Source organism: Labrus bergylta, chromosome 16 (genome assembly GCF_963930695.1).
Source record: "Labrus bergylta chromosome 16, fLabBer1.1, whole genome shotgun sequence".
NCBI lineage: Eukaryota > Metazoa > Chordata > Actinopteri > Labriformes > Labridae > Labrus > Labrus bergylta.
In genome coordinates this window covers 21,141,492-21,164,524 of record NC_089210.1, presented here as the reverse complement: position 1 = coordinate 21,164,524, position 23,033 = coordinate 21,141,492, and the positions used below count along the sequence as shown (strand labels likewise).

The window sequence follows — 23,033 nt, the reverse complement described above, 5'->3', positions numbered from 1 at the left end:
AGCGTCGCCACGGAGAGCGGATATGGCGTAGAACAAGTACGTTGAAGTTTTGAACCGTTTTGAGCGGCGGAATCAGTGCTCAGGGTAAGTCTCTATTTCCTCTTATTTCTCCTCGTTTATTCATATCAAGCGTGTTCTTCGTTTGTTCTAGGATGTTTATGAGGAGCAGCGACACTCCACTAGCGCTCTACTCGTCTGCTTTTGTTTGTTTGCTAATGTGTGTTGTGCTAGCTTCTGACTCGGTGTAGCATCTTGATTCTCTAGTTAGTTTGAAGTAGTTTTCATGTTATGTTAAGCTAAATTTACGTGACACCATGTCTATATGTTCCATACAGCCCCGTCTATCTGTAATTTCTTGTATTAGTTACGGGCGACAACTTAACATTATAGGCACTCTATAGGCTAGTAACCCTGGCAACGATTGGGAGATACTTCATCCGTCTTAACCATGTATTCATTTCTGCAGGAGACCATGAGCAAACACGGGGATTCATGGGATAGGCTGGACACTGATTTTGACCAATGTCTTCTTGACATGAAGCCATATGTCCTTAAACACCCCAACAAGACAGGTGAGATGTCATTATTACTTCAGTCTCCAAAGAGTAAACATACTAGCTGCTAGCACACTTTGTTTTGTGCTTGTCTTTCTCCATGCTATGCAAATGTATATGCTTAGACAACACCCAGCACTTAAACCGTCAAGGTTATACATTGAAGTGTATATTGAGCTGTAACATAATTTCTAATTCCTCTCTCTCCTTCTAACCTCAGAGCGCCAGCGGTGTGCCATATGGATCAAGAAGCTGTGTGATCCAGCCTCTTGTGGTTCAGGTCTGATAAGTCGTGAGAACCGCAACAAGTATGCCCGTTTGCTCCTCAACATGCTTAAAAGAGGGGTCCTGGAGTTGCCTTTCACCAGCAAACCAGAACCTGGAAGCCTCAAGACGCTCCCGACTTACATGGTGAGGCTTTTTTCTGCAATCTAGCAGTGCCACAACTTAATGGTTCAAAGCAATTTTTGTGCCTTTTTTAAATAATCTTTTAAAATACTGTATAATTGATAATACTGTATAAGAGGCAGCTGTTAGAAATAACAAGGTAAAGATTTACTATAAAGCAGTTGCACCTAATTGAATATCATTGCATTGCATCACATACTGACAGACCCATACACAATCTATGTCTCCTATCTTTGAATTTTGATTTGCAGTTCATCTACTATGATGAGCCACTGACTGGTCGGGCTGTGGAACACAGCACAGCAGGTATTCCTGAGTGGGTGACAGGAGAGCTGGGTGGCTGTTCTGATGACAGTTTGGCTGTCGGTCACCTAAAGGACAGATCCAGTTCCACACCTGTTGCAGCTCATCACAGGTACTCACTGCATATTATGTTTGTTAAATATTTACTTGACTAAATAAAAAAAAATAAAAAAATAAAAAAAACATTAGCATGGTAATGATCCCAGCTTAGATATTTGATCATTATCATGCACTGGGACATGGTAATGCATTTTTTGTATGAATACAACATAATAACTGTCTTTAAGGGATAGTGGCTGAATGAATTCATAAGCAAAGTGGATTTGTTTAACATGGCTATCTAACTTAGAGTATTATGCGTGAGCATATTATTCCATACACTGTTGCATTTATTGTTCTTTAACACTGTTTTATAAAGCTGACACCAGTAAACTGGACATGACATGTTGTCAGTAATACCTCAGCTTTGTTGTTGTATGCCTAATGTTGCTGAACGATCCTTAATATCGGCTACAGTTCACACACTTTAAAAGAGCAATATAACTCTGACACCTAGCATTTAAAATGGGTACTGCAGTCCAAATTCAAAACATTGGAAAGAGCTGTCTCCCCCTCCTCTCTAGATGTGCACACAGGATGCTATGTTGCAGACTCAGTAGATATCTTATGTATTTGACCTTTAATATTTAACAAGTTGTGAGTTTTTGGCTTTCTTAACCAAAATATTGACATGGATCTAATACATATTTAGCCTCTATCCGAATATCAGACTACACGTCAGAATTTGACTCAGATTTCTGTCAATAATAAAAATTGGAATGAGAAGTTTTTCCGACCTTCTGTTTTGAAATCACATTTTAAATTTGAGCAATGAAAGACAGCTGCCCCTCCCTCCCCTCCAGGTTATAGCTGGTGACTGAACTTCTCTCATGAAAAGTCTGACCTAAAAACATTTTGGTTTAACACTGAAGATGCTGCATATGGCACTTAAAAATGTATTCAAGCAATCTGTTTTGATGTTCTTTTATTAATCTGAAAACATTGAACCTGACTGTGGAACTGGATTCACACTGAATCATGACTGATCGCCCATCGTATTTTCTCTGCTGCACTATCATAAAGAGCCAAAGACATTGCTGAGTACTTGCATCAGTCTGCATGAGCTGTCCATTCTGACTTTTCAAAAAGATGCACTTATAAAACACCACAAGATGAGGAACCTCCCGCTTTCTCTCTCCAGCTCTTATTCTCCTCTTCACACACTTTTCCTTGCTGTTGAACCTGAGGTCTAACTCCCACAGAGGGAAGAGGAAAGCAGAGAGTTAGGCTTGGTGGCTCATTAGCGTGATGTCTGATCCTTAAATTGTTGTATTTAAACATGGTGCTTAAAACATAAATATACTGCATGTACTTGTCCTGCTTTATAAACATCTCAACTGAGAGCTCATGTGCTGCTCAGGTGCATGTGTATACACATTCATGTATATAAGTCTGTCAACATGCCTCACTAAGTCATCAGTCATCAGAGCTGGCTCTGGGATATGTCCTCTGATTCCTGTTCGTACAGGGGCTCAACAAAGCAATGTTAGCAACGGCTCAGGGTTTTTCATTCCAATTAACAAGGAAAGGCAAATCAGAGCCCAGTGGCTTGATATGCTCATTAGCATAATAGAAAGAGAGCACTGTAAGTGTAGTAAAGAGAGCTTAATATACACCAGGGCTCTGTGTAAGAGAGAGTACAGGCCCTCCGCTGCCATATTTAATTCAGATTTTACTGTTTATAAAAATGGTCATTAGGACTTGTCTTGAAATATTATTCATTATTTAACTTGAGGTTTCAAGCTTGTGTCCGGGAAGCGGAACATATGTTAATTTTGTGTTTCAATATATGACTGAATTGGTGAAATACTAGCTGACTTCAACCATCCACTTTTTGGAAGTGTGGAGTTAAAGGCGTGTTGTGTTTTAGAGCTTTTCTTCAGTTTATTGAGGATGTTTTCTCTCAGCTGTATGTTTGAATCAGTTAAATTGATTCTGCACAGGCTGTTGTTGTCTTAGAATATGACGTCATTACTTGCAGTGAGGGGCCTTTAAACTATGATTGATCTGTTTGTATGAACTATATACTGTATCTGTTCAATAAATACAATAGCTTTTACCTACTTATAAAAGTGAATTAGAAAGGGCATGGCTTCTTTCAAAAAGGCAAAGTTCTCCCTCCCCTCTCCTGTAGGGAAAGTGGATGGAGGGGTTTTTATGGGGAGCAGACTGCTGAGCACCATAGTGTCTGATTGGGATAAGACCATGAAAGACGCTCAGATCACAGGCTAACGTCCTGATGGAGAAAATTAGCCTGGCCAAGAGCCCTTTTATGTGTCTGTCTCATTTAGATAAGATTAAATGGAAGGAACTCGTCTGACTCCCTCCGTGTGATGTGGCGACGTTTGATCTCCGTCTCACTCTCCATTAGTCAGGTGATGGGCAGGGCTTCTTTTAGCCTGTGAAAATGTCCAATTCAAGTTTCAACACATTAAAGCAAAGTCCGGAGGGCTTTTTCTTTTTTTACATATTGAGATGTGACTCTTTCTTTACACTTTAGTATCTGTGTGCTTGTGCGTTGTTTAGCACAACCATAAATTGACCTCATTATTCCAAAATGCCCCGAGCAAATTCCAACATAGTTAGAAATAATTCCAACATGTATGTGCTATGGCGTTGCTATTCCTACTTTAGCCACAAGATAGAGCCACTGCTTTGTCTACAGTGTAAACTCAGGCAAAGGAATGCTGTGGGAAAGCATTTAGTGAGAGCAGTCAGTGAGGGTCAAGAGATCATACAAAACTGCGTTGGTGATTAGCATCCATGTCCACTCAATCTTCTTGCATGTCCCCTTGTATTCACAGGAGTATTAATAATAGAGACAAAAGGGAGGAATCAGTCGGTGTGGGTTGTGTTTAACTTGCTGACTTGGTTACCAGCTGGTGTCAGGTTCACTGCTGAAGTTAAGTCAAGGCTTTGTTTTTGTGACTTCACCAGGCTCTCTTCCATCATCATTATTATTGTTGTGTCTTCTGACTGTAGTCCACCATCGGTGTGCTTTTCATCTTCATATGAAAACTTTGAACCCCCCCTTTTCACCTCCTCCTCCATCATTTTTTTTCCTACTTAAAAGCTAACCGTAATAATGTCCTTGCTGTGGCAGTCATTGGCCATGTTGCTGGTGTAAACGACTCACGTCTCTGACTCTCAGGCCGGAGTGTTTCCTCTGATCTTACCTCCAGGTGGTGTTGGGTTATGATGGTGGGTGTGCTGGAGCAGAAGGATGTTTGTGTCCCAAGGTCAGACATGCTTTCCTGAGGGTGCCCGAGGCTGAGACCCAAGCCCTCTGCCTCTGCACCTGGAGGTCAGGCTGGGGTATAGATGTCAGGCTGCTTTAATCAGCCAGGCTGCAGCTTCTGAGGCTCTACATGGTGTTCTCATTTTCCTCTGTGTGTGTGTGTGTGTTTGTGCGTCTGCCGGTGTGTGTAGCCCTGGCCTGACTTGCCACTGCTTTGATCTCTGGGCCTCAGACTCCAGACACATCTGATTCAATTATCCTCATCCACCTGTTGACTTAGAGGCCCAAGATTGCAAAGCTTGGCCCCCTTATCCAAGTTTCATGGCTGCATGTGTTTTGTGCATGTGCTTACAGGTGTGTGCATGTGTGTGTATGTGTTTGACCATGCATAGACAAAGCAGTGTGAAAGTGAAGGTTTGATTGGATTAGAAGTCTGCATGTAGTATGAGAATATTATGATCATAACCAATTGTAAATGAGTAATCCATCATTAAATCCCAGCAGTATAATCTTATATATAGTCTCGTCGTGTCCTATTGTTCTGCTGTGAAATTAATGCATTTGTAGAACTTTAATTACCCTTCTTGGCATGTCATAGAGAGACTCCCTGGTATATAAAAGGACATAACACCAATCGACAGACATCTACAGTCAACAATGTAATCATTACATATATTAGTAAACAGCGCCTAAAGCTCTGTGCAGCTTAAAGAGTTGACACAATAATTCTTCAGGCTCAGTCTTGAAATGAATAAACCACGATAAAGCCCACGAGTCATTCACACTGGCTCAATAAGAACCTTAGAGATGATTCTTCTGAGCATCCATCACTTGCTTTTGAAGGGTTAGGGTCCAGGTATTGATGTGTTTCATAATTTTTCAAACACAGCATTCACAGTAAAAAAAAAAAAAAAAGTAACCACTCAAATAAAAACCACCTTTCATCATCATCACATGTAAGAGTGGGTTGTTGAGCAAGCTACTAGGGAGAACACGTGATGTAGGGCTGCTCAATTATGGCAAAAATCATGATGATGATTATTTTGATTGATACTGAGATCACGGTTATAAAACATGAGTACTCATTGATTTTATAACTTTTTCATCAGATGCATTTATTGCACTCTTTAACACTTCCCCAGCCTTTCCCTCTCTCTTAATAGCTTCATGGGAATCCATGCTCTCTACAGTCGTGTGTCTCTAAATGCTCTGTTTAATAAAAAATAATGTATGTATACTTGATCTTCTCAATGTGTAGATATTTGCTGATGCCCGACCTGTATGTCAGTGTTTTTTCCCTCTTTTTCCAGGTTTTGAATATTAAGATTAAGATTTATTTTATTGATTGATTTTATTGAATTCTGTTTTTACACTCTGTAAGTCATGCAACACACACATGCACATGCACATGCACAAACAGGATCCTATGGACATGCACTAATGGTGAGATGTCAGAGTGACGGTGTTCCTGAGCTAGTGGTGGGTAGGAGATTTGGTGCCTTGCTCAAGGGCATCTCAGCAGTGCTCGGCAGTGCACCTCTCCAGCTACCAGACCAACTTCCATATTTTGTCCGCACCGGGACTTGAACCGGCAACCCTCCGGTTCCCAACCCAAGTCCCTACAGACTGAGCTACTACCGCCCAAAATATCTACCATGATTGACCATATTTTTCAGTTGTTTTTCAGTTCAGGTGTTTCAGTTTGCTGCTCGCTGCACTTGGAACAAATTACAGGAAGAGCTGAAACTTAAAGAGCTGCTCTGATTGGCTGATTTTAAAAAGGTTGTAAAAGGAGATGGAGGCAGACACATCTGGCTGTAGATGTTCTCCCTGATGTGTTTGTGGGTGATCTTGACAAACATTTGCTGTTTAAATTTGTTATTTGTGTACATACGATACAGCCTTGCAAAAAAAACCTAAATGACTGTTGTATTCCTGTTCCTTAAGAAATGACTCTGCTGTCTGTTCTGTATCCGTCAGTCTTTGCTTAAACCACACAGCAACAGTGCTCATTTCCCTGAGAGATCTCTGCATCTCTGCCTGTGACAAATGAGATTCAACATTCTCAATGCCGGGATTGCATTTAAAAAAAAGTACATTGGAGGGAAAGAGCGCCCGAAGGCTGAGTAGAGAGTGTGAAACAGTGCCCTCTAGAACATAATTTGATGTTTCTATTAGATGACAGCAGTTTAGTTCCCTCTCCATTGTTGTCCTACATCTTCCACTCTTCTCTGACATCTTCATTCAATTAGCATTAGAGAGCCATTAGCGCCTCATGTGCCTGTGCTTAATGAGATAGTGAGCTCAGTTATGCCTTCTTGTGAGAATGAGAGGTGTGCTTGGGTAAGCGTGCCAATGAATATAAGCAGTTCACAGTTAAGCGCCTCGTTCAGACCATGATGGACACGATGAGAGACAGTGATCGAGATGTGTGATTATAAAAGGATTGTACAAGCCGTAGACTGCTGCCTTGTGGGCTGTTCATGGATACAGACTGATGCATTGCAGAGACGTTTATTGTTAAGATGAGATGAAATGCAGACCACAAAGCGTGCAACTAATGCCAGATGTTGATCTGTGCAAATAGCGAGGCAGGCTGCCTATGCAAGCACATTCATATGCAAACAGAGACATGAGTGCAGACTCCAGAGACATACACACACACACACACATTCTGTTAGTTAACCTCTCACACCTCTCTCTCTCTGTTTCCCTCTCTTCCAGGAGAAGGCTGTATGATGAAAAGAATCCATCCCAACCCACGTCCTCCAGTCCACTCAAACAATCACCAAGACATGATGCGCGGATGGTTAGTTCACCACACTTCAGAACCACAGCCACACCTCTGGACTCCCCATGCACACTTTTGACTTTAGATTCAGCATGCCCGACTTTTTCACATTTATACATCGCTGCAAGGTAGTGGTGATGACACATTGAAGTTTGAACAGCCAAACGTCTGGTGCCAATACAAATAGTAGCCAGTGTGTTGCTTTCTTCTTTAATGTGGAACCATTTGGAAATTCCTGAACAAAGTTCCCCGTGAAGTCAGAGGAAATTCCCTGAACTTATTAGCTGCTGTTTAAAGCAACAAGAATGTAGCTAATAATTGTGATCACAGCATGGTGAACAATAATATGCCCTCAGCTGCCAGCATTTAAAATGCACCGAGCTTGAAGTCACTTTTATGAGAGTTATTATGAACTGATTTATAGGGGTTGCTGATTTAACTTAAAATTTATTTAGAGGGCGAAAGTGATGCTAGGAAATCAAATTCATTTAATGCCAGAGCTATTTCTATTATTGTGTCTAATGTTATTGAATTCCTTTTTAAACAGCCTTCTGGAAAATTATTAAGTAAATGGTAAATGGACTTGAGCTTGTATGGCGCTTATCTCGTGTTCTGACTACTCAAAGCGCTTTTTACACCACGCGTCACACCTAAACATTCACACACTGATGGCAGAGGTTTCTATGTAAAGTGACCATCAGAAGTGTCTAATCCCATTTATACACATTCACACTCCCCCAACGGGGACACAAGGACACATGGACCCCTTGCTGCAGGAGCTTCTGGTTGAGACACAACCGACTCTACCAACTGAGCTACAGCCGCCCCTTAAGCAAAATGAACACCTCTCTGAAACTTTTCAAATGAACACTGAACATAAATAGCCATCTTAATTAACTATTTATTGCAGCACTGTTGTATTAGATTTTATAGATGTTAACAAAAGGTCCACTTTCTCTACCTCAGATAATTGAAGGAATAATTACAAGTCCTTTAAGTCCCTCAAAATCTTTTTTAAAAAGATCTAGTTTTGAAGAACATTCAAAATTAATGCAGAGAAAAACTAACAGAGTAATGAAAAGAAATAAAAAACTGAAGTGAATATTTATTTAGAGTATAAACTAAGAAAGATCACACATTTAAATCTGCCATGTCTTTATCTCAGATGTGTCTGTTCATGTAAGTCGCTCATTTTAAGGAAGTTGATTAACAGAAATGTTCCAGGCCTTTTAATGAAAAGCTCTCATCACATCATCTTGAATGGACTCTGTGTCCATGCTAAGAGCCGTTTGCACAACTGTGAGTACATCTGCGGCCAAAAGCATTTGAAGCTCATTGTGCGTATTAGTGTTCAACAAAAGAGTCTGAATCCTGGTGGGATACACACACTGCTTTGAGAGGCCAATGACCGGCATACTCAGCATTCCTGGATATAGAAATGAAACGTTTACTCTGTTTGTTTGAGGGTGTGGCTCTGGAGACCTTAATGCCTTTTTAATCAGAACGGGCATTCAATCCTGAGCGATTTCTCTGTGTCGGTTCAGTTCCACTGAGGTGCACCCAAAGTCCACACTCCACCAGATCCTAATCAAATTCAACAACATCTCTCCTTTCTATCTCTCTCTCTCAACTTTATTAGATATTTCCCTTATTCCAACCTCGCTGCCCGACCTGGACTTGAGTAAACTGATCTTGTATCAACAGAACCCCTGGAAGCATTCGAATTATACTGCATAAAACAAATCCGGAGGCCCGTCGTAACAAAAGGCTGGGGAAAACAAAGACGACAGGCAGCGTAGCTCCATATGCCCCTCGTGTGGAATTTACTGCGTGACGGAAATGATGTGGAACTGCCAAACATCTGGAGCGCTGTATGTGAGAGGGCGGAGAGTGAGGGGAGCAAAGGGTGGAGAGATGGAGATAACGAGGGAGTTGAATGCTGTTAGTATGGGAGGAGAACACATGTGGGTGTACTGTATGTCTGTGAGCTTTTAAAGAACGTTGTTGTTGTTGCCAAGAGAGGAATTACATTGTGTCAAAATGAAAACCTCCATCATTGTCAGCTGTTTGCATCCTCGGGCCAAACTGCCAATCAAAGGAATCATTTAAATTCCCCTCTCTAATTTATAACACCTTCACCCCTTCATTTCCATGTTGTCTCTGTTACTGAGGAACTCTTTGCCTCCCCTTTTTTTCCCTCCTCAGGTGGATGGGGGGCTGAAGACAGATATGTCTCGCGATGACAGTGACCTGGAGGCTCGTCTCAACAGCTGGAACCTTGGGGTGAGTCCAGGGGCATGCCTTGAGCTTCTTACAGACATGCAGCTGTCAACATGCTGCAGCTCATCTGCAGTCAGTGACAGTGAATGCCTTAGCTCACGAGTAAATCACTAGTGCAATGATACTGACTTGGCCACACTGCTAAAAAAAAGGAGTATAAAAGCCCTTTCCATGTGTCCTCTTGAAACCACTTCCTCTTGGCAGATCACTGCTATTGTAGGACGTGAGGGTAGGATGAGGAGCAAAAGAAGGGTTGTGTAAACTTAGCATTTGCACAACTCTCTTATCTCTTGTGTCTGGAGTGCACCAGGCCAGGGCCTGATAAGCACTCTGCCCTCATGTTTTTTATTCCCTTATTTATCCCTTATACCCCCTCACCTGCATGACCATGAGTCTCTTTTTCTTCTTCTCAGTTTGCTTGTCGCCTCTGTCCTTTCTCCCAGTTACATCACATGCTTTTCTGTCAGTTTGTTCTTCTCTTTCTTGGAACTCTTTCTCTCTGTTCTACCAGTCTTTCTTATGACTCTTCCTCTGTCTGTCTGTCTGTCCATTTATCTTTTTCCCCACTCTCTCCGTGTTCCGCTCCCTCTCTCTTTCTCTTTGGATACAGGGGTAATCTGAGGTATCTATCAGCAGACGTGAAGCCGTGCACCGCTCCGCTCTGCACTCCCCTGTGTTGAGACGCTGATAAGAGGCATTGCTTGGCAACGCTCTCACAGGCCTGCAGCTTTCAAATCAACAGATGTTTTTCTTCACAAACAAACACACGCAAACCCTCTTCAAGTTTACTGAAGTTTTATAGATGCACTGCTTCAAAGCGCTTTGCTCCTACAAATCTAATTTCTATATCTGGAACATCTTTTGCTTTGCCTTAGAAGTTCTGTAGCAGTCCATATCAGTTTGTTCATTTCACCTCTAATGTAATAAAAGTTAGTGTAGTCGGCATGGTGGACAGCAGATTGCTTCAAACTGGGATAAGAGTTCCTCAAAGAGACACAGAACCTGAGTCAGCTGGACCACCAACTGTTTCATCTTTATTAAGTCTGTGCATTATGTATTGGAGCAACTTCAGTATTATCACAGAGGGAATTAAGTATTACAGTGTAGTTTAATGCTGCACATTAAACAATGCAGGTTTGCTCATATTGCATAAAGATTTGTCCTTTTCCCCTTAAAAAAAACAAAAACAGTTCAGTAGTATCCCCTACAAGTTGGCCATCCACGGTCTGTGGTTGGGTGACTGTGCTGATTGGCTTGCTCAACACTTACCCAAAACTAGGAAACCATCAATCACCGTGTGTTTGTTTGGCTGGAGAGCCAGGCCTTGTGATGTGGAGTGTTGTTCCTCTTCTGTGTTTGTCTATCCATCCTTGTCAAGTTCTAAAGAAACAGAATGCTGTGCCAAATGTTGAGGCTGGACAAACATGCACACGCAGGAGCATGTGTGTGGGCATGCAGCATTAAGTCCGCACACAGTCCAAGTTTAGTACCACACTATATGCCAGTATTTCACCACAGCATTTAGACTGCATGTCTTCCTTGCCCTGTGGGCCGTGATCAGTCGGTTTGTAAGACTGGCTGTCTGTGGGTATAAAAAGAAAAATCATTCTTGTTTTCAGCTTGGGCACAAGTTAAGAAGAATATTGATTGGTTCATCGCTTGGTGAACATGGATCCTTTTTTGAAAGCTTGTGCCAAATTTTTTAAGAGGAAATTCCTCACACACCATGGCACGCTCCATTGATGCTGCTCTGCACAATCAATCTAATGTAGGGAAGCTGGATGTCTCCTTAGTTGTAGTTTAGAGTTTACAGTCTGTCATCCAACAAAACCCCTGACCTGCTTTTTATCTGCGTCATACGGACTCAGTGGGGAGGCAGAGCTACTTTCATCTGTTTCACCTGTCACTGGCTCACCCTAAAGCAACAGATGTGACATTATCCTCATACAGTAGCTGTAACTATTTTAGTCCCAAGCTGTGAGCTCCTTTCAGGTCCTGTTCACTCATCCCTCATTCATTCTGCTTTAGTGCCTTTATGCCACCGCGCAATATTATATACTAAATTTATACCACCATATGAGTCCTACACTACCCTCCTCCCTGTCCTCTTCTTCCTCCTACTCTTCCTCCTTGTTCTCCTCCTCCTCCATCCTCATGTTAAAGAGATTAGCAACAGAACTGTTTACTGTGCGTCAGCGCTGTCATCTCCAAAGCCAGCTCTGCTGCTTTGAAAGGCCGTGATCTTGCGACTAGTTGGCAGCCCCTACAGACAGCCCCAGTGCATGAGAGAGAGACAGAAAAACGCTGCATGAGAGTCTGAGTTCACAAGAAAATAACGGGGTCATAAACAAACGTCAAATTGTGGAGAGAAAATAGCAGGTTGTCAACACAGAGATTCTCTGTTTTTTTTTTTGTTGCAGTTTGTGTCACAGTGAGTGAGCTATATTGATGTCATGCTGCAAAGTCACTTTAACTATGACCTTTTGGTAGCTTAGGGAACCTTTTTTTTTTTTTCTGTCTCGTGTTTCAAACAATAATCAAAGAACATGTCGTGTTAGTGTTTGGCAAGTATGTATACACATTTGTCTGCATCTGACATTAAACGGACCGGGAATAGCTTACAGATTAGCGGTCCTGAGTGTTGACAAAAGGGCCGTGTCGAGACAGCAAAGAGGGGCTGAGAGCGGAAACAAGCCGGCCACACGCACAAATGCCTTGATGTATCCCGACGCATTCTGTCTTTCTAAACAGACAAGAGTTGACAGAAAAGGCTCCATCTACAGAACGAGGCTTTTTGATGTGCTCCCCACATTGTTTATGACAAAGTGAGGGTGGAAGTTAGAATCTGGCGGTGGTATGGCTTTGTTAGGAGAGGAGGAACAGAAAGAGTGTACTAAAGGTTTTCTGTTTACTCTTTACAGATTGAAAACCCCAGGTATTTGCGGGAGAAGCCCATTCCCTTGTCTCCAGTAAGTTGATCATGGGCTCCCCTCGTGGTTCATTTTTTGTTACCTAGACAAAGTGCTACCTTTGAACTTCTCAGACATCCTAATCTCTCTATTTTATCTCTGTAGATTTTCAAGTCAAGCTTTGGGAGGAACAGCACCTCGGCCGATGATCAGGGCCCACAGCTTGCTCAGAGCAAAGAGGTACGCTTCACAGTAAAAGTCATTGGTACGTGCACAAACATCTACATGCATAGTTTGTATTGTTGTAATGGCCGAGGCGAGGGCTCCTTTTGGAAGACAAAAATAATGCCGGCTCCCAGTGATGACAGTTTTTTCCTTATGTGGATTTAAGCTGAAAATCCCATTCTGAAAGCATGCTTTGAAGTCCCCTCTGCCCCTCCCCAACACTCATTCTCCCCCACCATCCGCCTTTACCCGCACTGTTAAATATAAAACTGAGCATGACTTGGCTGTAATAGCCGTGGCTTTTCATGTCTGCTCGGGGAAAGCGCTCCAGTCAGTTAGATCGGCTTCACTGAGTGGAGGGCAGAGGATGGAGGGAGAAAGGGCAGAAAAAAAAGAAAGAAACACACAGAGACATTATGGACAAAAATGTTCTTGCTTATTCACCTGGCATGGCAAAGATCTGTTTGTTACCGCGTGAAGAAGACTCACATGAAGACACATCCACACACTGGGTGTAGCTACCTCTGTGCTGATATTGAATGCATTAGATCAAAACACTTACACATTAAAACTAGGTGCCATGCTGTTTGATCCTACTTCAGACTAGCTGACTGGCTAGGTACAGCTGTGTGTGGTGGGAATACAAATTGATCACATCTCAGAAGACCATGGTAAACCTCCGCACCAACTGGAGGTATACACTGAGAACCCAGTTTCTTTCGTAGGTAACAGTTATTTTGTCTTGCAGAACTAAACCGGTTCGATTCAAATGTTGTTCCCCTCTTCTATGTAGGTTGTGTTTATGCTGGAGAAAATACTTTATAGAGTCAGTGTACTGTGTATGTAGGTGGCCTCATATAAGAGCATAAATCTTTCGAAGAGAAGCAGTAGGAAACTAAACTGGCCTGTCATTTCCACTGAGGCCAACATGCTCTCAGTATGGGAACCAGTTCAGGAAAGTCATAGAGAGAAATTGGATGGGACACATTTGGGAAACGAGAGGAAATGGTGCAGAACTGAAGTTTTCCCCCATGGTAGTTTGGTTTGTGTTGTTTGCCTTTAATATCATGTTCTGATTTACACGGAGGGTTTAATAGAATGGAAATAATGCTTTAGAGGAAAATGTGAGTGAAACTATTGACAGATAACGTGTTTGTCTGTTTCATGGCTTTACCTTTAGTTCCGCAAAGGCTTTTAACGGGTTATAAAGGCTGGAAGCATGACCTCCAAGGATGCCAATGTCGGTCTATCTGCTATCTAGCTAGGTGTTAACTTTTACCAAAACATTTCTTTAACGACTGCATATGGACGTACAATCTTTGTACAGGTGTTTATGATCCCCTGAACTTTTCTCTTGGTCGACAGCAGAACAAGGAACAAAGTTTTCACTCAACCTACATCAGCATGTGATGGATGGTGTTTACGCCAGCTTGAAATTTAATGGATTTATCATACATAATATGCTTCATATATCCCCCTTTCAGATGTGTTTCAGTCACTGGAATGATCCTTTACAGTTATAACGACACAACCATTAGGTCCAATCTATTTTTGTCAAATTCTGTGATTCCCATAGCTGTATTCTTTTTAACCAATAGCTTAACTAAGATGCAGGTTAAAACAACTGTTTAAATGAATTCAACCAGCATTGTTATCAAGTTGGCTGTCCACTGGTCGCTGTCCACTGGTTGCTGGTTGGAGAGGATGCTGGCGTGTTTGTTCGCCGCTTCTCCAGCTAAGCCTAAGTGTTGACTACTCTTGATTATTGCTGTATTACTTTGACCTATCCCTCCGTCTCTTGTGTCTTATGCTTTAACCTCAGTTTAATCCTGAAGGTTAAATCTCACTTTATAGCTTCTTTAGAGCGTTCACATAGCCTACCTGTCTTCGTCACCTGTCAACGCCGGCTCCAGACCTTCGGCACCCGACTACCAGATCCTCTGGTAGTTGACAAAACCGGCTGATCCACCACTACTGTCAGCCCCTTCCTGGACACTCTATCGGCCCGCTGTTCTCAGTCTTTGCTGGAAAAACTGCCGTTCTCCACAAGCTAGCTGCTAGTCCGCTCCCGCGGCTAGCCTAGCTAGCCTTCGCTCCGGTCACTGAGGCTAATGCAGCAATCGTTAGCAACCGACTCGGCTGCCTCCTGTCTTCTACTTTCCGCCTCCACCCAGTCATCCTCTACGTCTGGACATCCTTCACTCGGCACCCCTTCAGCCCCACTGACTGCTATGCTGTGGATCACCCTGACTTGCCTGTTACTCTGGTTGACAAGCCTGCGGCTACCAACTCCAGAATTAGCGAACCAACATCACCGGCTTGCATGGCAGTGAAGTACTCGGTCTCACAACTGCTCAAACTCAACAATAACTCCACTCCTGCATGCATCTCCGCCATTAAAACCATTGGACGACTACAACGACCCAAATACATCCACAGAAGTTTCCGTCGCAAGTTTGTTTACTCCCGGTCTAGCCAGCATGGCCACTCCATCCCATCACTCTGGTCAGCTGAGCGGACTGACACACTCCCACTTCGTCATCATCACAACAACGAGCAGACACGCTCTCCCTGTCTATGAGCCCTGCCTCGAGCTACCCTGGACATTAACACCATGCAAAACCAGATGAAATTCACTCTGTTTAACACCCGGTCTCTTAACAACAAAATTGACATTCTCAATGAATTCATACTGGACAATAAACTGGACTTCCTCTGTCTCACTGAAACTTGGCAACAGCCCCTGGATTATCTCTCACTTAACCTGACCACACCTAATGGATACACATACATAGACAGACCACGCACTGAGGGCTGAGGTGGCAGCATTGCAGTCATACACAGACAGGACATAAAAATAGCCTCATCTCCCTTCCTCCTGCTCCCTCATTTGAATCACTGGCTTTTAAACACTCTGGCACCACACAGCTGGTCATGGCTGTTGTCTACCGCCCTCCCAAACCTAACCCATCATTCCTCTCCGACTCCTCTCATTTCCTGACACAGCTTTGTGCTCTCTCTCCCTCCATCCTCCTCCTTGGTGATTTTAACATACACTTGGACTCCACAAACTCAACAATAACCACTGAATTCATCAAAATACTGAACTGCTTCAACTTAACTCAACATGTCAACTTCCCCACCCACAACCGCGGTCACATCCTGGATCTAGTCTGTTCCACTGGTCTCTCCATAAATCACCTCTCAGGCATGGATCTTACCATCTCCGACCACCTAGCTATTAACATAAACATTGACATTCCCACCCCCCTGCCAAAACAAAAACGCTCAATCCACTTCCGCAAACTCAACACTATCTCTCCTTCCGCTCTATCATCTGCCCTCATGGACAAAATGTCTGCCTTCCCTCCCTGTGACCTCACCGCTCCCTCTGACCTCACCGACTACTACAACCACACTCTCTCCTCCTGCCTCGACCAGCACGCACCAATTAAAACCAAAACAATCTTCTTCACCCACTCTGCTCCCTGGTTCACTCCAGACCTCCGTCACATGAAAACCCATGCCCGTCAACTGGAAAGATTCCGCAACAAAACGGACTCACTGTACACGCTCAAGCCTACAAAGATCACCTCCAACAATACAAAGATGCCCTCTCCCACGCCCGATCCACCTACTACTCCCATCTCATACAGTCTGGCTCCAGGAGCCCCAAATCACTATTCTCCACCATCAACAAACTCCTCAACCCTTTGGACAACGGTTCCCAATCCTTCACAGCAGACAAATGCACCTCCTTCCTGTCATTCTTCCAAACAAAAATAGACACCATCTACAACAACCTGGCACCTCTTTTACCTGCCCCGCCTTCTTTCCCTTCCCCCACCTTAACCTCTCAGCAACTATCCCAGTTCTCCCCTGTCTCCCCTGCAGAGCTCTCCGACCTCATCACGGGAATGAAAACCTCCACCTGCCTTCTGGACCCCATCCCCACCAGTCTTGTCAAGGCCTGCCTTCCCACCCTATCCCCACTCATCATCTCAACAGTTAACTCCTCCTCCCTCAAACTTGCTGCTGTTTTAAAAAAACCTGGACTCAATCCCGACATCCCAAACATGTTCTGGAACATGCTGTTGCTTCACAACTCAAAATCCACCTCTCTGCCAATGACCTCTATGAATCATTCCAATCTGGTTTCCGTTCCCACCACAGCACCGAAACAGCTCTCCTCAAGATCACCAACGACCTTCTCCTCTCCTCTGATGCCGGAAACCTCAACATCCTCATCCTACTGGACCTGACACCATCAACCATTCCATCCTTCTCTCCCGCCTTGAAACCACATTCAACATCACCGGCACTGCACTCTCCTGCCTCAAATCATACCTCTCTGACAGATACCAGTTCATCAGCATCAACCACTGCAAATCCCCCAATCCTCCTCTCTCCCAAGGTGTTCCCCAAGGTTCTGTACTAGATCTCCTCCTCTTCATCATGTACATGCTCCCCCTTAGTCACATCATCCGCCGCCATGGACTCCAGTTTCACTGCTTTGCCGACGACATCCAGCTCCACATCGCCACCAAAGTCATCACTCCTGCCACTCACTCAATCCTCACTGACTGCATCACAGAAATAAAATCCTGGCTTCAAACCAACTTTCTCAAACTCAACTGCGACAAATCAGGAGTCATTATCATCGGCCCCAAATCCCTCATCAAATCCACCAACAACTTCTCCCTAACCATCGATGGCTCCACAGTGCTCCCTTCCCCCCACATCCGTAACCTTGGTGTCATCTTCAACCAAACCCTCTCCTACGACAAACACATTAAACAAATCACCAAAACAGCCTTTTTCCACCTCAGAAACATTGCCCGCCTCCGCCCATCACTCTCATTCTCAGCTGCCGAGACCCTCACCCACGCATTCATCACCTCCAGATTAGACTATTGCAATAGTCTCCTCTATGGTTCACCATCCAAATCACTCAAGAAACTTCAATACATTCAAAACTCCGCTGCTCGTCTCCTCACACGCACCTGAGATCACATCACCCCTGTCTTTCATGACCTTCACTGGCTCCCCATCCCCCAGCGTATCCACTTCAAACTCCTCATCCTCACCTACAAAGCCCTCCACAACCTGGCTTCCCCCTACCTGTCTGAGCTCCTCCACCGACACACTCCCACCCGCACTCTCAGGTCTGCGGATGCAAACCTCCTGTCCCCCCCCTGCAGGACCAACCTTCGGTCCTGGGGGGACAGGGCCTTCTCCATTGCAGCTACCACCCTCTGGAACTCTCTCCCTAAAAACATCAGAGACTCCCCCACACTCACTTCCTACAAGAAATCCCTAAAAACTCATCTTTTTATCACCGCCTACAACCACTGACTCCTATCCTCTTCCCTTGACACTATTTCTATTTTGTCTTGTTCTCTTAGTTTTTGCTTTGTTTTTTTTTTGTTTGCTGTCAAAGCGTCTTTGAGTATTTAGAAAAGCGCTATATAAATCTAATTTATTATTATTATTATTATTATTATAAGTTCATGTAAGCATTACAAAGTTATAATTAACTTCAGGGACTCACTGAGCTGATATCTGGTATTGGTCTCCATCATCAACATGGAGCCCTCTATTGCCCTTATTCAAAGTATTTCAAACTCGGCTACATTGCTGCAATTAATTTCTATGAATGGTTCTTTGAAACCTTGTTACTTTTGCTTGTTGTGTTAAACATGCTATTGTTAAAAGAATCCTCTTTCTTTTGTTATTACCATTTAAGATGCTCCCACTGATCATCTATCGTATGTCAAAATCATTAGTAAGTGATGGATTTCAGAAAATCGGAACCTCGTAGGATACAGCTGCGAACACACCCACACCCACACACAGTGTTATTATAGAAGTGACTCAAGTCACCAGTTCCACCTTAACCGTGTCATGTTCAAGAGCCACATTAAGCTCTCCTGCAGAACCATGGAAGCCTTGTCCAACCCTGCTGTTGCGTGGCAGTCTAGACCCAGTCTAGGAAATCACAGTGACATCACTTCTCTGTAATCCCCAAAGCCTAGTTGAAAATTTAGCCAGGTTTAAAGCGTTATGCACGCCACATGTCATTAAGCCTGCGACAGCTTAACGAACATCTCAGCTTTCACACCAAGCTCATCCTCTTGCTAAGCTAACGAATGTGTTGATAAGAATGCTGACTGCTCTTTTCCAATGGAACAATGAGTGGCAGCTGCAAAACTTCACCACAAGCTGACATTACTTTGAGTCACTTAGCTTACACAGTGTGTTTGCGTATGGGTAAGTTGTGGAAAATGTCTCGCAGGAGCAGCAAAGTCCTGCTAATCCACCAACACACCCTAGCAGCGCTCAGCATTATGAGGGCTGGGTCTTTCTTTGGAAATTCAATTAAATGCCGACTGAAGAGTCGGGCTTAGCCACAGGCTCGAGTCATGTGATTAAAGATGGAGATACTGACTGGCTGATTAAACCGCCCCTTCTTTTTTCAAGTCTGTGTGCGAGGGGGTTTCATGCTGTTTTAAAACTAGCCCCTTGGTACCTGACCTGAGAGACTGTTGGCAGCAGGCGGAGCAAGGGTAGATGAGCGTGTTTGCATCAAGCAGTCAAACTCTAATGGTCACAAGCTTGTGACTGGGGATCAGGCCCCTTTGCTTTCCATTGCCATAATGATCCAGTCTCTCTAATCCAAGGATCCTCTGGGACAGAGCTTGAGCTCTCAGCCTGTGATTTAGAGGGCCATACCCTGTCTTATCTGAACGTTTTTAAAAGCTAAAAAAGAGCAAGCTGCTGAGCCTCAGTAGTTGAAAGGAGGCTGGTTCTGTAGTTTGGCTTTCAAGATGGTGCTTCAGGCTGGGAAACACAAGGGACCAACAGTCTTCCATGATGATAAAGTTACTATTTCAAGCCTCTCTGTCCTCTGTACTTGAGTCTTATGTAGTTGATGTATTCATATCAGCCATTTTGTGTAAAAATCTGTTTACTTAGTCTATGTTTTGAACTACCCTCCTCCGCCTTGTCAGAGATTCAATTTTAGCCAAAGTTTTTTTTTATCTTACCGCACTATCAAAACAGAAAACAGTAAATTGACTTCTTGTCAGACTGTGGAAATGGCGTCTAGCTGCTCCTCAGTAGATACCACCGCTCTGCATACTGACTATCATAGAGCATCTGTGTTTACTGAGGATGAAAGACACGCCAGGACATTGTACATCTCAAGCAAGACGAAGCAGATGCACAAACGTAACCTTGCTTTGTGAAGCCCAAACAGTTAGCAGACGATTTGTGAACACATCCCCCTGAGGAAAAAGGCCTTGACCCCGCGCCGGTTATCAGAACTGAAAAAAACTGTTTCCGTCTTCTCCTCGCACTCCCTCTCTCATACCCCCCACTCTTCTGCACCCCACCTTCTTCCCTCTCATCCTTTCAAGCGCGAAGTGTCAAAAAACATGGCATCTTACAGCGCTCGCTACAACTCTGAAGAAGAGAAGAGGGAAAAAAGCTGTACCACCCAGTCGGGCTGATTGAAGGCATCTCAGACGCCTTAGGTGTACGACATTCCTCCTCCTCCTTCCTTCACTGACGCCTTTATAAACAAGTTTCAAACACCCCTGATCTAGTTTGACAAACTTTCTCCAAAGAGCATTTGAAGAGAGGATGAGAAAGTGACACCCCCACATGTGTCTTTTTTTTTCTTTCTTGGGCGCCGGCAGAATCAGGTCTCCCCTTACTCTTCTGCTTTTCAATCACTGCCATCTCGCTCCCTCTCTCTTTCTCTTTTCTTGTACGTTATCCTTTGACAGGTCTCCTGTGGTCCCCTGAATTGCACTAGAAATGGTGGTAAACCAAGAAAAAAGACAAAGACAAAAGAGACAGAATACTTAGTAGTGCTTTGTCAAGGATACAGCGTTTAAATGTAGCTGAAGTGCAATAATAAGGCACAACAGTTTTATGATGTCTTTAGTTAGACTTTTATTTTCACTGATGCCCTGAGTGATCCTCAACTGCTGACATCCTCACAAATACTGTGCTCTTTTGGTTCAATACACTCCACCAATTCAATTCAAAAGGGGATATTGTTTTTGTCTACCATCCAGCATGCTGTTAATTTCTGTTTTATTATATGGAAAAAAAAACATACTGTAATTGAATGTGTGTTTATACAGGCCATCATTACAGCTGCTTCTCTTTCATTTAAACCGAGTGAATGTCTTATGTGGTTTGACTGTGCCAAGTAATGTGGGAATTTTCAAATGTATTGTTTTGATGACTGAAAAAACAAGAGCTAGCCTCGGGATGTTGTTAATTACTGACATGTTCACACACACACACACAACCATCCTTTGAAAGGAGGAACATTGTCACCCTGCTCCAGGGTTGATCAAAACACCCGAAACAGACAGTGACTAAACATGAGTAGTGACATCAAAGCAAGCGGCCAGTCGTCTGTCTGTCAAAGGTTCGCTTTCAATTTCCATGTGTGTTCATGAGTGGAAGCATATGATAATGTGCTCTTTTTGGACCACAGGGACTGTTGTTTTTACTATGAGTATACAGTTACAATAATAAATTCATAAATGAAAAATAAAATATAGAAATAAATAAACTGAGGGAAAAGGGTGGAGGGGGTGTTGACTTTGTGTAATAATAGAAGGGAACTTGGTCTCAAACAAAGACAGAAGCGGTTGACAGATCTTTTAATTCTTCTTGGTGGTGCCTAAGGCAACACATGTAAGCTGTTCAGGTTTAATAAGGGTCATTACCTCCTCCACCCAAGCGCTTTTGGGATGGTCATCCAACCGTCTTCCAACAAGGGAGTATCAAAAGTCTAGTAAACAAAGTAGAGAAGGTTCTAGCCGCCCCTTTGAAGTTGTGAGTGGTGGATCCTGTTGGACTACACCACAATGCAGTCAATAGCTGAGGATCAATAACACGTGTATAAAAAGGCTTCAAATATACCCATCCAGAACGGGGTCAATTTGGGACATGGCCTACACATGTGGCTTAGGATGGCTTTTGGAGGATCATTCCTTTATTTGGTTTGATTTCTTTTTCAATTTCTGAAGTATCTGAATTCTTAGTAGACTGTTTAGAGGCACATGTTTAGCTTCTGTTACAGAGCAGGTACTCTCCAAACACATCAGGAACATCGAGTGACATAATATACAGTCATTATTCCAGATGTTGCTTATGCTTATTGGTCAAACACATGAGCAGGTGCACGGGCATCTGCCATCTTTAAAAACTCATATAACAGACACAAACTGAGTCTTCCTCATTTCTCGCTTTATTATCAACTCATCTGAGACTATAAGATGGAAGGCCAGTAAATGATTTACCACAGTGTCTCAGATCTTTAAGTATATTCATGTGTACAAGAAGATCAACTCGTGATATTTAACATGACCACTTGAGCTTCTTCTCTGCAACCTGACAACCGCAGTCAAAAGTTAGCTCTCCTTCTGAGAGTAGAAAATATTTCTCTCCCGTTTAATGTTTCTCACTTTTGTTACCCCGTGTGTGCTGACCGTTGAAGTCACTCTATGTTCGTCCTCAGCTCAAGAAATTGTTCGCTGAACTTTTGACACAAAATTTTCTTCAACTTATCAGCGACTTCATGCAGTTGTAAAAACAGTCATGTCCTATTATTGGCTCAATGCAGACAAATGCAGTCATGCAAAGGGAAGGCCTTTCAAAAAGAAAAACCAAGCCCTTTTTGAATAACACTGTCAAGCCGGTATGTGTTCATTATTTTTCCAGTAATGACAAATGACTAATAGCTCGTTTAGTCTAAAGAGACCATACAAGATGAAAATGGAATCAAAACTTAGTCAATTACAGAAGGTGATTAAGGTCATTATGGTTTAATTTAGCTTCAGTTGGGAAGCCCTCTGGCTTACTGAGATCTGCTCCAACATGCACATGACAACGCTGAACTTTTGATCCTGTGGAAAACTGTGTTCAAATGAAGGCAGCCACTTTTCATGATAACTGCTAGGTGTAGGCAGAAGCACACACACAAACAAACACACACTGTCACTTTAGAACGACTGAAAATCTGATGGCAAAGACACACACACACAGAGTACATCTTGTCTTCACACTCTTTTTTGAAGCCCTGCACTTGGATAAATGTTTTTAAATGTTAATGTGGTTTATTTCATCATCAGCTGTGCTTCTGTGTAGGGCAGGGCTCACTATATTTTCTTTCATTATGCTATCTCTGTTATCCTGTCACT

The 23,033-nt window shown here is 43.2% G+C and overlaps 1 protein-coding gene across 5 annotated transcripts in view; it reads left to right on the top strand.

Annotated features, from left to right (window-relative positions):
- cep112 (centrosomal protein 112) overlaps positions 1–23,033 on the top strand; it is a 105,091-nt gene continuing 82,058 nt past the window's right edge. For 4 of the 5 annotated variants that reach the window (XM_020636259.3, XM_065964985.1, XM_029277792.2 and 1 more), the window contains exons 1-8: positions 1–84; positions 467–572; positions 775–965; positions 1,214–1,377; positions 7,327–7,411; positions 9,599–9,676; positions 12,595–12,642; positions 12,748–12,822. In XM_020636259.3, the coding sequence (XP_020491915.1) occupies positions 473–572; positions 775–965; positions 1,214–1,377; positions 7,327–7,411; positions 9,599–9,676; positions 12,595–12,642; positions 12,748–12,822 (741 nt within the window). In that variant the 5' untranslated portion in view covers positions 1–84; positions 467–472. The remainder of the gene's footprint in view (positions 85–466; positions 573–774; positions 966–1,213; positions 1,378–7,326; positions 7,412–9,598; positions 9,677–12,594; positions 12,643–12,747; positions 12,823–23,033) is intronic. The other variant, XM_029277793.2, reaches the window with a different exon arrangement.